A 12,896-nucleotide genomic window follows, 5' to 3' on the forward strand; every position below is an offset into this window, starting at 1 on the left:
CCAGCCCTGCAGGATGGGAGATTGTGTGTGTGCTGATGATCAGGGCTTCCAGCCATGACAAGTTGTCACATTGTAGGCACAATCAAACTAAACAGAGGGATGAATCCAGCCTGCAGGATCCCCACACCATGCCCTATCAAGATGTCCCTAAATCCTAGCTTCCAGAAAGGCACGCAGTCCTGATTTTGAAGTCTAAAAGACAGAGAATCCATAATTTCCTCTAATACCATTGGCAAGTGGTTAATTACTTTGTTAAAAATATTTCAAATTTGCATTTGTCTAATTTCTAGTCACTATATTTTCCTCCTCTAGGTTCAGTATCTATTGTCTCCCCGTGAAGGTACTTACACAACAAGATCTGCTCGCTCACCTTCGTTGGATAAGTTAAAACAGTTTGGCTAAATCTACACTAGCTCAAATCTTCCAAATGACCATGCAAATGGCCATTTCAAAGATTACTAATGAGGCGCTGAAATGCATATTCAGCCTCTCATTAGCATGCCACCAGCCGCGGCTCTTCAAAATTGCTGCGTTTCGCTGCCATGCGGCTCATCCAGACAAGGGTCCTTTTCGAAAGGACCCCACCAACTTCAAAATCCCCTTATTCCTATCAGCAGATTAAAAGATTGGGAATGGCACAGAAAATCAGCAGATAGGAATAAGGGGATTTTGAAGTTGGCGGGGTCCTTTCAAAAAGGACCCTCATCTGGACGAGCTGCACGGCAGCATAATGCAGCAATTTCAAAGAGCCGTGGCTGGTGGCATGCTAATGAGGTGCTGAATATGCATTTCAGTGCCTCATTAGTAATCTTTGAAATGGCTATTTGCCTGGCCATTTCGAAGATTTGGGCTAGTGTAGACACGGCCTTTGAGGGATAAAATTCTCTCAGTACAAGAGACAGTATTTCCACCTTTCAAATGGGTTTTGGAAATGGCACAGAAAATGGCAACAATCTTTTAATATCCTATCTGAAATGTGGACTTCAGAATAAGAACCAAATACTGGTCTTAACAATATTTTTTCTTCCTAGATGTATTATGCCATATATTTGATTTCATAATATATTTTGCTTGAATGAGCTCAGCATACCAAATAATCTCAATGGCTCTTTATGTTGGTTCTTATTATTTACTATTCAAGCTTTCTGTTATCCACTAATTTCATCAGTAGTGATTTTATGTTTATTTCCAGATGGTTGATACAAATATTGAATATCATTGGGTTTAGAACTGATTCTTCCAAAACTGCCTTACAAATACCCATGTTTGATTATGATTCCCCACTGACAGCTGGTCTTCAAGATCTCAGTCACTTGTTTATCAGTTTTCACAAGCACTTAATTAATGCTGTACAGTGCTGGTTTTTTCTGTTTTAAATTAGACAGATTTAAAACCAAAGACAGAAAGAAGAGGCTCAAGCACAGTTCTGTCTAAACAGCACCATTATTTATACATAAGAACATAAAAACATTCATACTGGGTCAGACCAAAGGTCCATCTAGCCCAGTATCCTGTCTGCCGACAGTAGCCAGTGCCAGGTGCCCCGAAGGAAGTGAACCGAAGACAATGATCAAGCCATTTGTCTCCTGCCATCCATCTCCCGCCTTCGACAAAAGGCTAGGCACCATACCTTACCCCTTGCTAATAGCCATCTATGGACCTAACCTCCAAATATTTATTGAGCTCTTTTTTAAACTCTGTTAGAGTCCTGGCCTTCACAGCGTCCTCTGGTAAGCAGTTCCACAGGTTGACTGTGCGTTGTGTTAAGAAAAACTTACTTTATTAGTTTTGAACCTACTACCCATTAATTTCATTTGGTGTCCTCTAGTTCTTATATTATGGGAACAAGTAAATAACTTTTCTGTATTCACTTTTTCCACACCATTCATGATTTTATATACCTCTATCATATCGCCCCTCAGTCTCCTCTTTTCTAGACTGAAAAGTCCCAGTCTCTCTAGCCTCTCCTCATATGGGACCCGTTCCAAACCCTTAATCATTCTAGTGGCCTTTCTGAATCTTTTCTAATGCCAATATATCTTTTTTCAGGTGAGGAGACCTGTTTTATATAGGGTAAGTAAGATATTCTTCATCTTATTTTCTATCCCTTTTTTAATTATTCCTAACATCCTGTTTGCTTTACTGACTGCTGCTGCACACTGCATGGATGTTTTCAGAGAACTATCCACTATAATTCCAAGATCCCATTCCTGATCTGTTGTAGCTAAATTTGCCCCCATCATATTGTATGTATAATTGGGGTTATTTTTCCCAATGTGCATTACCTTATACTTACCCACATTACATTTCATTTTCCATTTTACTGCCCAATCACTCAGTTTGCTGAGATCTTTCTGAAGTTCTTCACAGTCTGCTTTGGTTTTGACTATCCTGAACAGTTTGGTGTCATCTGCAAACTTTGTCACCTCACTGCTTACCCCTTCCTCTAGATCATTGATGAATAAGTTGAACAAGATTGGTCCCAGGACTGACCCTTGGGGAACACCACTAGTTACCCCCTTCCATTATGAAAATTTACCATTTATTCCTACCCTTTACCAGTGCATACCAATGCTTCTGCGTACTCAGACATAGCCCATGCTAGAGGAGGTATCAGAGTGCTAGTCTGAAGTCAAACATTTTTTCTGTCCACCCTGGAAGCAGAAAGTTTTGCAGCTATGCACTAGGGCTACCTGAAGCTGAGGCAAACCTCTTGTCCCAGGCACTGCCATATTATAGTTAGGCTGTGAAAGAACAGGGTTATACAGCTGTGGAAGTCTTCTTCCAAGGAAACCTATAGTTGCTTGCAAACTGCAATAAATTTAGGGTGTTTATAGCATGAAGGGACTGTGTATCAACATGCAGTTGGCTAGGTATATCAGTATTCTCACACATGCTGGAGTCCCAGTCGAGTACCTTATCCAGACTAGATTACCTCCATTGTATGCTGATTTTGCTGTGACCCTCTACCCCGTCACAGGAAAGTTGAAAAACTACCCTGATAGTGTTCTTGGCTCTGCCAAAGAAACAGATTGTGCATTAACATACATACCCCCCTCAAAAAAAAGACATCCCCGCAACAAAAACAAAAAACCAACACCCATGAGATCTGTTAGTTTAATTATCAATCTATTGTGTGCTTTCTTTGCAGCAAATGTATTAATTACAGCTAAGGATATTGTTCCAGTGGTTTGTCATATGCGGGTAGTGGTTTAGGTGGTTGCTTAGACTCTAACATACGGTAACGTGTTGAATAGTTCATAAGTCAACACTCACAAAAGAGAGACTAGAAAAATAAACACACCTCATACCAAGCTTTTATGTGGGGTAACCAACATGAGCTGCAATATTTTTCCTTGATTCATTCATAGGTCACAGATTAAATAAATCCTAGTCAGCAGAAACAAGGTCCCAGAATTTGTTCCGATTGACCCAAGCGATGCCTAATGTCAGGAAAATCACAGAGGTGCAATGGTGCAGAATTTGGCCCTATCTGTATATATGTATCTGATGAAGCAAGCTGCAGTTCGTGAAAGTGTCTGCCTTAGTAAACTTCCTAGTCTTTAAGATGCCACAGTTCTTGCTGTTTTTGCAGAAACAGACTAACACAAAATAAATATATTTTGTATATCTATATGTATATTTACTTTACCTGTCCTTTCCTATAGTCAATACAGTAGCAATATGCAGTTTGTATAGACCTGAGTCTAAATAGTACCTAGGAAAGAAAGCAGTGATTACTGAATTCTTGAGCAGTCCTGCAGGTGTCCCCACTTTTTTTTTAAAAAAAGTTGCCCCACACTGTCTCTCTCTCTCTCTCTCTTTGCACCAGTAGTGGTGGGGTCCTACTGGTGGCCAGATCCCTCACCTTTCAAACAGATACGGAGGTATACACACCTCATCGGCTGTGACCACACTAGCCCCTCCTTGCAGAGGGGCTGAGACTGCCTCTTCAAATCCTCCTCTGAAACCGCTCCCCCCGACTCCCGCATCTGATGAAGGGGGTCTTTGCCCACAAACGCTTACGCTGCAAAACATCTGTTAAGTCTATCAGGTGCCACAAGACTCCTCGTTTTTGAAGCTACAGACTAACTCGGCTACTGCTGACACCATGGTAACATGGCACTTCAGCACCTGCTAACGAGGCACTGTCATGACTATGCAACAGCTCATTAGCACGACAGCCGCCGCAGGAGCTGGAGGCTGCCAGGTTGGAAAGCACGTGCCCGTGTGGCCGAGGGCCCTTCCAGACGGCCCCCCGATTTCACAAGCCCCTTCTGCCCAAAACCAGATGGGACTAAGGGGCTTTTGAAATCGGGGGCTGTTTTGAAACGGCCCCAAAGGTGGGGGCGAGTGTTTCAAAACCGGCAGCCGCAGAGCTGGAAGGGACCGTCAGCGGCAGCCTCAGGGCGGGGCCGGGGGTCCGCAGAGCTCGGAGCCCCTCCCAGGGAGGCGGCTTCGGCGCGCGCTGCTGCCCACCGTCACCCTCGGCAGCCCCCACACTGCGCACTCACTCCTGAGCCCGCCTCCCACGCTAATCACGGGGGCGGGGACCTCTTCGCGGCTCCTGCGTGGCCAGCTCGGTTTTCCCGGGCCTGAGGCCTCCCGCTCGTGATTGGCTAGCGTGGCGGGGAGGAGGCGGGCTCTAGCCCGCTCTCCTTTGAACTAACCACTCAAGCGGCCGGTGAGCGCGAAGAGCGCAGCCTTTGCATTGGCTCCGAGTGGCGGAGGCGGGCTCTGCTCAGCGAGCACGCCTGCCAATCCTGATAATCCGATCGTGCGAACTGGTACAGTGACCTTCACGTGACCAGCCCCTCTATCGCCCCCCACTGGCCTAGCACCCCCTGCCGGCCCCGCCGGGATGCGCTCGCCGGTGCTGCCGCGGCGCCGGGCCGGGCTGGGCTGAGCCGAGCCGAGCCGAGCCCGCGGAGCGGCGCCATCCGCCGGGGTCTGGGACCTGCCCAGCCGGACTCTACCTCGCGCTCCGGCTAGGGGCGGCCTGGCCGGGTCTCCAGGTCCCGCCCCTCGTCTCGGGGCGGAGCGCGGGCGGGGCCGCCCCTGTCGCCGGCGTGGGCCTGGCGCCATTGTAAGCCCGGTAGTGGTTGTGAAGCGTCGCGGAGCGCCACCCCCGCCTCACGCGGTCGGGCGCCTCGGAGCCCAGTTCGCGTCCCGGCCCCCGGCCATGGACGAGGAGGAGCGGCGGAGGAAGCTGGAAGCCGGTAGAGCCAGGGTGAGAACGGAGCCTCCTTCCCCCTCTGCTGGGCGGCTCGGGCTGTTGGGCTCCTTCCCAGATCCACGGGGGTCGGACACCCGGGTTCCTTTCCCGGCTTCGGAGGGGGAATGTGGGCTCAGGTAGGCGGGAGGCTTCTGAGTAGCCGGGCGCCTTGGTTCCTCTCCAGCCCTGCTGCCGCTTTGCGGTGCCCCGCGGCTACTTTCCTGTGCTTCGCTGTCCCCCACAGAGCAGCAGTGGCTAGCCCCCTCCCCCGCCGGCTGTGCTGTGTGGGGCGGAGCTGGCACGCCGGGCACTGCGTGGGGGTGGGAGCTGTCGGTCCCGCGGGTCTCCAGGCAGACGGCCGACCGTTAGCGCCCTGAAGGGCGGGTGTCACAGCTGGCATCGCAAGCGAGTACCGCAAACACAAACAAAGCTGTTGCCCTGAGAAACTTGTAGCTTAGAACCAGGCCTGCAGTGAGCTGTGTGCAGTGATATCCCTGGCTGGGGCAAAGTCATGCAACGCTAAGTTTTGGGATCCACAGTCCATGGCTGAAAATGTATTAATGGATTGGCCCTGGGCTCCCGTTGCCTTTCACTTCCCTATAAATAGCAAAGTGAGGGCCAGACGAGTACCCAGAAACCAGCTACTTCAAGATAGGCCCATAAAAACCAACAACAGAGCGCCACTGGTCATTACCTACAGCCCCCAACTCAAACCACTGCAAAGCATCAAGAGCTACAACCCATCCTTAATCAGGATGCCACGCTCCAGAAGGCCCTAAGTGACAGGCCTGTTTTCTCCTGTAGACAACCCCCCAACCTTATGAGGCTTCTCACCATCAACCACAGGCTATACCACAATAATACCAATCGTTGCAACAAGCCCTGTTGCCAGCTTTGTTCACATATCTATTCTGGAGATACCATCACTGGACCTAACCAGGTTATTCACAGAATCATGGGCACAGTCTCACGTTCCTCTACTAACATTATATATGCCATCATGTGCCAACAATGCCCACATACTTTGTATATAGGACAAACAGTAAACACATTTCCACAAAGAAGGAATAGATGCAAAACAGACATCAAAAAGCTCTTAACTCACAAGCCTGTCAGCCAGCACTTTAATGGAATGGGGCATTCTGTTAATGACCTGAAAGTCTGAATTTTACTGAAAAGGAACTTCAAGAATTGCCTACAAAGAGAGAGTGCTGAGCTCTCTTTTTGTATTGAAATTCAACACATGAACACGTGGTTTGAACTGTGATGCCAGTTACCTAACCCTTTATAAGGAATCTTTTACATACTTTGTTTTATCTGACTCTAGACCCCCACCCCACCCCTCTTCTCTTCTGATTTGCCCACCTTGATTACAGTTTTTCTGATCTGTCAACCTTGATAACTATTTTTGGTTCTCTGTGCCTTAAATATTGAGTCTGTTCTGGTATGGCTATGATCTGAAGAAGTGGGTCTATCCCATGAAAGCTTACCACCTAATAAATTATTTTGTTAGTCTTTAAAGTGCTAGTGGACTGCTTTTTGTTTTGACAGAATATAGACTAATATAGACGGCTACCTCTCTGTTACTATTCAGAGTGAGGGTAAGTGGGTGAAAACCGAAGAGGGCATGCAGTGGATGTTTAGTGTCATGCCTGATTTGTTTATATCAAAGATTAAAAATGTTAGTTGTCATTATTTCCTCCCATTATATACATCATGGGAAATAAAGGTAGAATCTTTTTGAAGCACTGTAAATGTAATAAAAATCACTTAAATTTCAGTTTTATCTTTTTAGCTCTAATGTAGATCTCCCCTATGACTTGGCCTAATGCTCTTGTGTGTTTTGCATAGCTACATTTTGCAGAGCAGTGTGGTAGTTGAGGTGTGGGCAAAACTTTGTTAAAACTTGTATTAAATCCCTTACTAGTACCGTATGTGGCTACAGTAAGGCGAATTTGGCAGTCTATTGTCTAGGAAGCAAACTGTGCCCACCTGTTGGACAGCCCTCACTTTGTCATATCCAGAACAGAGGGGGCATGCTTTATATTTCAGGCTGCATGCTCTGCTTGTGGTGGTGGTGTTTTGTTTTTTTTTTAAGTTCAGTTTTAAATGCTTAGTTTTTGCAGACTGATTAGTTATATTACACTGCACACAAATTCAAAGGTAGGTAGGTAAAATCAGAGCTTCTGTTATATTTCTAGTTACTCAGGTGAAATATTTTATTGCATTTAATATTTGTAACCCTTCTGTCTTAACACCCTCATTCTAAGAAAGCTTAATATCCTGGTATTTCCTGTTCTGGACCTAAAAGAAATATTATACTAGGTTTCTACAACAATTCTGTGGGTCAAATATGGGCCTTAATCCTGAAAGTTCTGTGTGAGAATATCACTGTATTCCCCTTGATGCCCATTAACATCAATAGGGACCTGCATGGGAGCATGCCACACTGGAATGACTTGCATGGTTCAAACCATGATGAGAGAGAGTGATACTGCCTGCCAGTGCTGAGCATTCAGAAATCTTGTCTGCTTTATTTTCCTTCCCTCAAGTCATGAAATTGCTTTAAAAATTGTGATTTGAAAACAAATATTTATTTGCTTTCTGGTGTTGGTGCCTTTTAAAGTGTTCTTATTTTTCACACTTTGTAGCTGTTGTCATGTCAAGGAAAATGCCAATTATTGTGAGACTTGTAAAAATATACTTCCTGCAGATATAAAAAGCACAAAAATATTCCAGTAAGTTTTCTGGTTGGTTCTTGGTCCAATTTCTATAGAACAAAGTAAGGGGGGAAAAAATCTACTTTGTATCAAGCAATGCCTGTATTGGAGAACGTGATCTTAAAAGCCAACAGTATGGAATTACAATATATTACTCATGAAATATCCTCCTCCTTTATCTCAGGCTTTTGTTTGTTTTTGTAAAATATTTCTTAGCCATGGCAGATCCCAAAAGTTCTCAAGAAAACTTCCAGGATACTGTCATTCGATGGAAGTGAAATCAAAATCAAAGAATGAGTTGGCTGAGTTCAAGTTATATGTGATCCCTTTCTTGTTGAGTAGTATGAAAAGGTAATATGGTGGGATTCCTTCATAGCTGAGTTACTAGTGCCCTGTTACTTAGGAAGGAATTCAAGCATGGTGTTTTCATAATGGAAGACACCAATCAGTGCCCTGAGGCAAGATGTCTCATGCATCTGATGAAGCGGGTCTTTGCCCAGGAAAGCTTATGCTGCAAAATATCTGTTAGTCTATAAGGTGCCACAGGACTTCTTGTTTTTTCTGAGGCAAAACGTTACGGAATTTGTAAAAGTGAAGTTAGCTTTCATTTTGGATTAGTAGACTCTGCTCAACCTCTAATCGATTTTATGCAAGCCAGTACAGCTCCTTGCTTTTTAACTAAAATATTTGTGAGATACTTAAACATTCTTTCTTGAAGCTGTTTTATTTTTATGGTGTTCATAGGGTAGAACGGCTTTTCACAGTGCAGTCCAGGCTCCTCTATCCAATTCAAATGGAGCCGATTATATTTCAAGTACAAGTGTGGAAAGTTGTGTGCCCAGAGGAGTGAGAGTATCATGGAGGGAATCCTCAAGGAATCCATTTTGAAGCACTTGAAAGAGGGGACAGTGATCAAGAGTATCAACATGGAATCGCTAAGGGCAAGTCATGCCTGTCAAATCTGATTAGCCTTTGTGATGAGATAACTAGCTCTGTGGACATGGGGAAGTCAGTGAATGTGATATACCTTGACTTTAGCAAAGCTTCTGATATAGTCTCTCACAATATTCTCACCCATAAGTTAATGAAGTATGGATTGGATAAATGGACTGGAAAGCTGATAAATGGTGACTAGAAAGCTGGCTAGATGGTCGGGACCAGAGGGTGGTGATCAATGGCTCAATGTCTGGTTGGCCGTCTGTTTCAAATAGAGTGCCCAAGGATCAGTTTTAGGTCTGATAATGTTCAACAACTTTATTACCGACCTGGATGAGGGGATGGATTCCACTCTCAGCAGATTTGCGGAGGACGGGTAGATACATTGGAAGGTAGGGATAGGGTCCAGAGTGACCCTGACAAATTGGAGGATTAGGCCAAAAGTAATCTGATGATGAGGTTCAACAAAGACAAGTCCAGAATTGTGCACTTAGGACGGAAGAATCCAAAACATTGTTACAGGCTGGGGATCAACTGGCCAAGGAACAGTTCAGCAGAAAAGGACCTGAGGATTACAGTGGATGAGAGGCTGGATATGAGTCAACAGTGGGCCCTTGTAGTCAAGAAGGCCAACAGTCCATTGGGGTGCATTCGGAGGAACATTTCTGACAGATTTAGAGCGGTTGTTATTCCCCTCTGTTCAGCTCTATTGAGGCCATATCTGGAGTATTGTGTCCAGTTCTGGACCCCCCCCAGTACAGAAAGGATGTGGATGCATTGAAGTAGGTCCTGCAGAGAGCAATGAAAATGATGAGTGGGCTGTAGCACATGACCTATGAGGAGAGGCCGAGAGGTTTGGGCTTATTTAATTTGCAGAAGAGAAGAGTAAGAGGCTATTTGATAGCAGCCTTCAGCTTCCTGAAAGGGGCTCTAAAGAGGATGGAGAAAGGCTGGTCTTGGTAGTGACCCATGGCAGAACAAGGAGCAATGGTCTCAAATTACAGAGCATGAGGTGTAGGTTGGATATTAGAAAAAAACTATTTCACCAGGAGAGTGGTGAAGCACTGGAATGTGTTACTTAGAAAGGTGGTGGAAGCTCCATCCCTAGAGGTTTTTAAGTCCTGGCTTGGCAAAGTCCTGGCTGGGATGATTTAGTTAGGATTGACCCTGCTTTGGGTAGGGGGCTGGACTTGATGACCTCCTGAGGTCCCTTCTAGCCTCAGGATTCTATGTTCTAGGATAGAGAAAGCATACAAAATTTATTGGTCACATCTTCACTGGATAGTTAAATGGAGTTACCTACAGTGGAGTTAGCTCTTCTCAAGTATCAGAGGGGTAGCTGAGTTAGTCTGTAACTTCAAAAACAAGAAGTCCTGTGGCTCCTTACAGACTAACAGATATTTTGGAGCATAAGCTTTCGTGGGCAAAGAACCGCTTCATCATGCATCTGGCGGAGCAGCTCTTTTCAAGTTCTCCCTTAGCTCACATGAGAGAAGCCACCCAGCAAAATAATAATTGAGGTGTACAGAATGGTTGTTTTAGCATCTGATGAATTATGCTAATTTGATCTTTAGTGTCTACCCTCTGGTTTGGCTGCTAATTCAAATTATAACCATCACCATGCTTAATTTGCTTTTTTCCCCATGAATAGTACTTGAGTTAGCTGTATAGGGAGGGTTAGCATTCAAAGATGCACTTCGGGGTGGTGAGTCTTGCAACTTCTAGTCCTAGTCAGCATATAGACCTATAGTGATGGAAAAGGGCTTTTCTTCTCCAGATAGCACTCAAGCTAAAAATCCAACTTGCCACCTGCAGCTGATGACTTCAGTAGAGTCTCTAGGCCCCCAACAGACACAGCTGTCTGCAGACACAAAGATAAACATAATTTGTTGGGGAGGAGTCAATGTGTTATTTATAAAGGGAAATTGTGCCTCACCAATTTGCTAGAATTCTTTGAGGGAGTCAACAAGCATGTGGATGGGGGAACCCATTGAATATAGTGTACTTAATTTTTCGAAAAGCCTTTTATAGAGTCCCTTGCCAAAGGCTTGTAAGTTGTCATGAGATAAGAAGCAAGGTCTGTGTCCCCTAGCAGTTAAAATATAACTCCACAGACCATTCAATTCTTGGCTCTGTTGAGATTCAGCAATGTAAATACTGACTATAACTTGTCCTGTGCAATTTTGTCTCTAAATATAGGGAAGCTGGCAGTTCATTTCACATGGGTCAGAGACAGATATCAAATAGTAATGACTGTCATTGCTGACCTGCACTACATGATGGGTGTGTCTACACTACAAGCTTACTTCAAAGTTAACTTAGAAGTAAGGGGCTACTTCAAAATAAAGTGGAGAGCGTCTACACACACTTTTCCTTACTTCAGAATTAACTTTGAAGTAAGGGAGCTAACTTCCAAGTCACTACTCTGTTCCAGGGGTATGCACTGCACTCCTTACTTCGAAGTAATGAGTCCTCCAAGGAGGGTCCCCCTCCCCCCAGAGGATGCAGCCAGCTTGGCCAGCCCAGGCAGGGCTCTGTGGTCCCTGTAGGCTACCTTAAAGGAAGCAGCTCCCAGGCAGGAAGCTGAGAGTGTGCCACAAGCAGGGGCAGCATGAGCTCTGCCATGGACTGCCCCTGCATGAAACACCTGCCAGCCTCTGCACCCCCTACCCACCATGGCGGCATGGCAGGACCCTCCTGCCCCCGCCCCCGGGGGCCCTGGAGGAGGTGTCTGAGGGCTCACAGGGCCTGGGCAAGGGTGGTGCCGGGAGGGGACCCTCCTGGGCTGAGGAGGAGCTGAAGGACCTCCTTGCTTTGTGGGGGAAGGAGGAGGTCCTTCGGCAAACAGGCTCCTGCCAGAGCAATGGTGAGGCCTTCAACTGGCTGGCCAGCAGCCTCGCTGCCCGAGGACACCCTGACCGCACCGGCAGCAGCGTCCTCATCAAGGTCAGGTAGCTCCTCCAGACCTATGTAAAGGCCCACAATGCTGCCATCCGGTCGGGGGCATGGCCTGTGCACTGCCCGCACTACTAGGAACTGCGCAGGCTTCTGGGGCTGAGGAAGGTGGCCACCCCAGTGCACCTTGTGGACACCGCTGTTCTCCCCCCATGGACAGTGAAGAGAAGGTGAGCCCCTTCAGCACCACCAGCCCACTGCGTGGGGACCAGCCCAGCAATGATGAGGGCTCCAGTGATGGGACCCTCGTCATCGCCCTCCCCTCTGGGACACCAAGCCATGCATCGCTGAGCCTCGCCTCGGGAGGTCATGGCCGGTATGTTTGGGGCAAGCGGGACATCGCAAGGGATGGGGACAAGGGCCCCCTGGAACAGCCCCACAGCCCCTACACCTGAGGATGGGGGAGGGGAGGGAGCATGGGCTGATCCTCGCCAAGCAGGAACCCCTGGGCATCTGGGATGTCAAGGGCCATCGGGTGGCAAGGGAGCGGGGGCTCCAGCTCCCCCAAGGTTGGTAGGCAGCACTCACGGTCCATCCCCCTGTCCCCTTTTGTCTCCACAGGTCCCTCTCCCGTCAGCCACAACTGAATAGCTGAGCAGGCCGCAGTTGCAGGGGGCCAGGAGGCCACCCCAGCCCGCATCCCCCCATGGCCGCGGCTGGGTCTCTCAGACGAAGGTGGAGTGATGAGGAGGTGTCCGCCAACTGGGTGGTTGTGCGGGAGATGACTGGAGTGCTTCGGGAATGGCTGGCGATGGAGTGGGACGTGTAGGTGAGGCTGGCTGGCAGCATGGACACTGTGGCCCTTAGCTGCTGGCCTCGCCCAGCTTCCCGCCCCATCACCAGCCCCTCCAGTGGCCACCCCTCCAGCAACTGCCTAACGTGTGGCAGACCTGGCACCGGCCAAGGCCTTGAGCTGGTCCAGTGGCTGCTGGCTGATGTGGGCGCACCTGGCCCAGCCCCAGTGCCCCTCCTGCACATCCTTTGGAGGCAGAGTCAGTTGCACCTCTACCTCCCCGTGGTCCTGGCCCTCTTGCAGCCCCGCAGGGGGCCCCGGACCCAGGGTGGTAGGG

The 12,896-nt window shown here is 47.5% G+C and overlaps 1 protein-coding gene across 7 annotated transcripts in view; it reads left to right on the top strand.

The window, feature by feature from the left end:
• Positions 1–4,890: 4,890 nt before the first annotated feature.
• The window catches only part of PCNT (pericentrin), a 175,901-nt gene continuing 167,895 nt past the window's right edge, over positions 4,891–12,896 (top strand). For all 7 annotated transcript variants that reach the window (XM_075002108.1, XM_075002112.1, XM_075002111.1 and 4 more), the window contains exon 1: positions 4,891–5,230. In XM_075002108.1, coding sequence (XP_074858209.1) covers positions 5,183–5,230 — 48 coding nt within the window. In that variant the 5' untranslated portion in view covers positions 4,891–5,182. The remainder of the gene's footprint in view (positions 5,231–12,896) is intronic.

Source organism: Carettochelys insculpta, chromosome 8, assembly GCF_033958435.1.
Source record: "Carettochelys insculpta isolate YL-2023 chromosome 8, ASM3395843v1, whole genome shotgun sequence".
Classification (NCBI taxonomy): Eukaryota; Metazoa; Chordata; order Testudines; family Carettochelyidae; genus Carettochelys; species Carettochelys insculpta.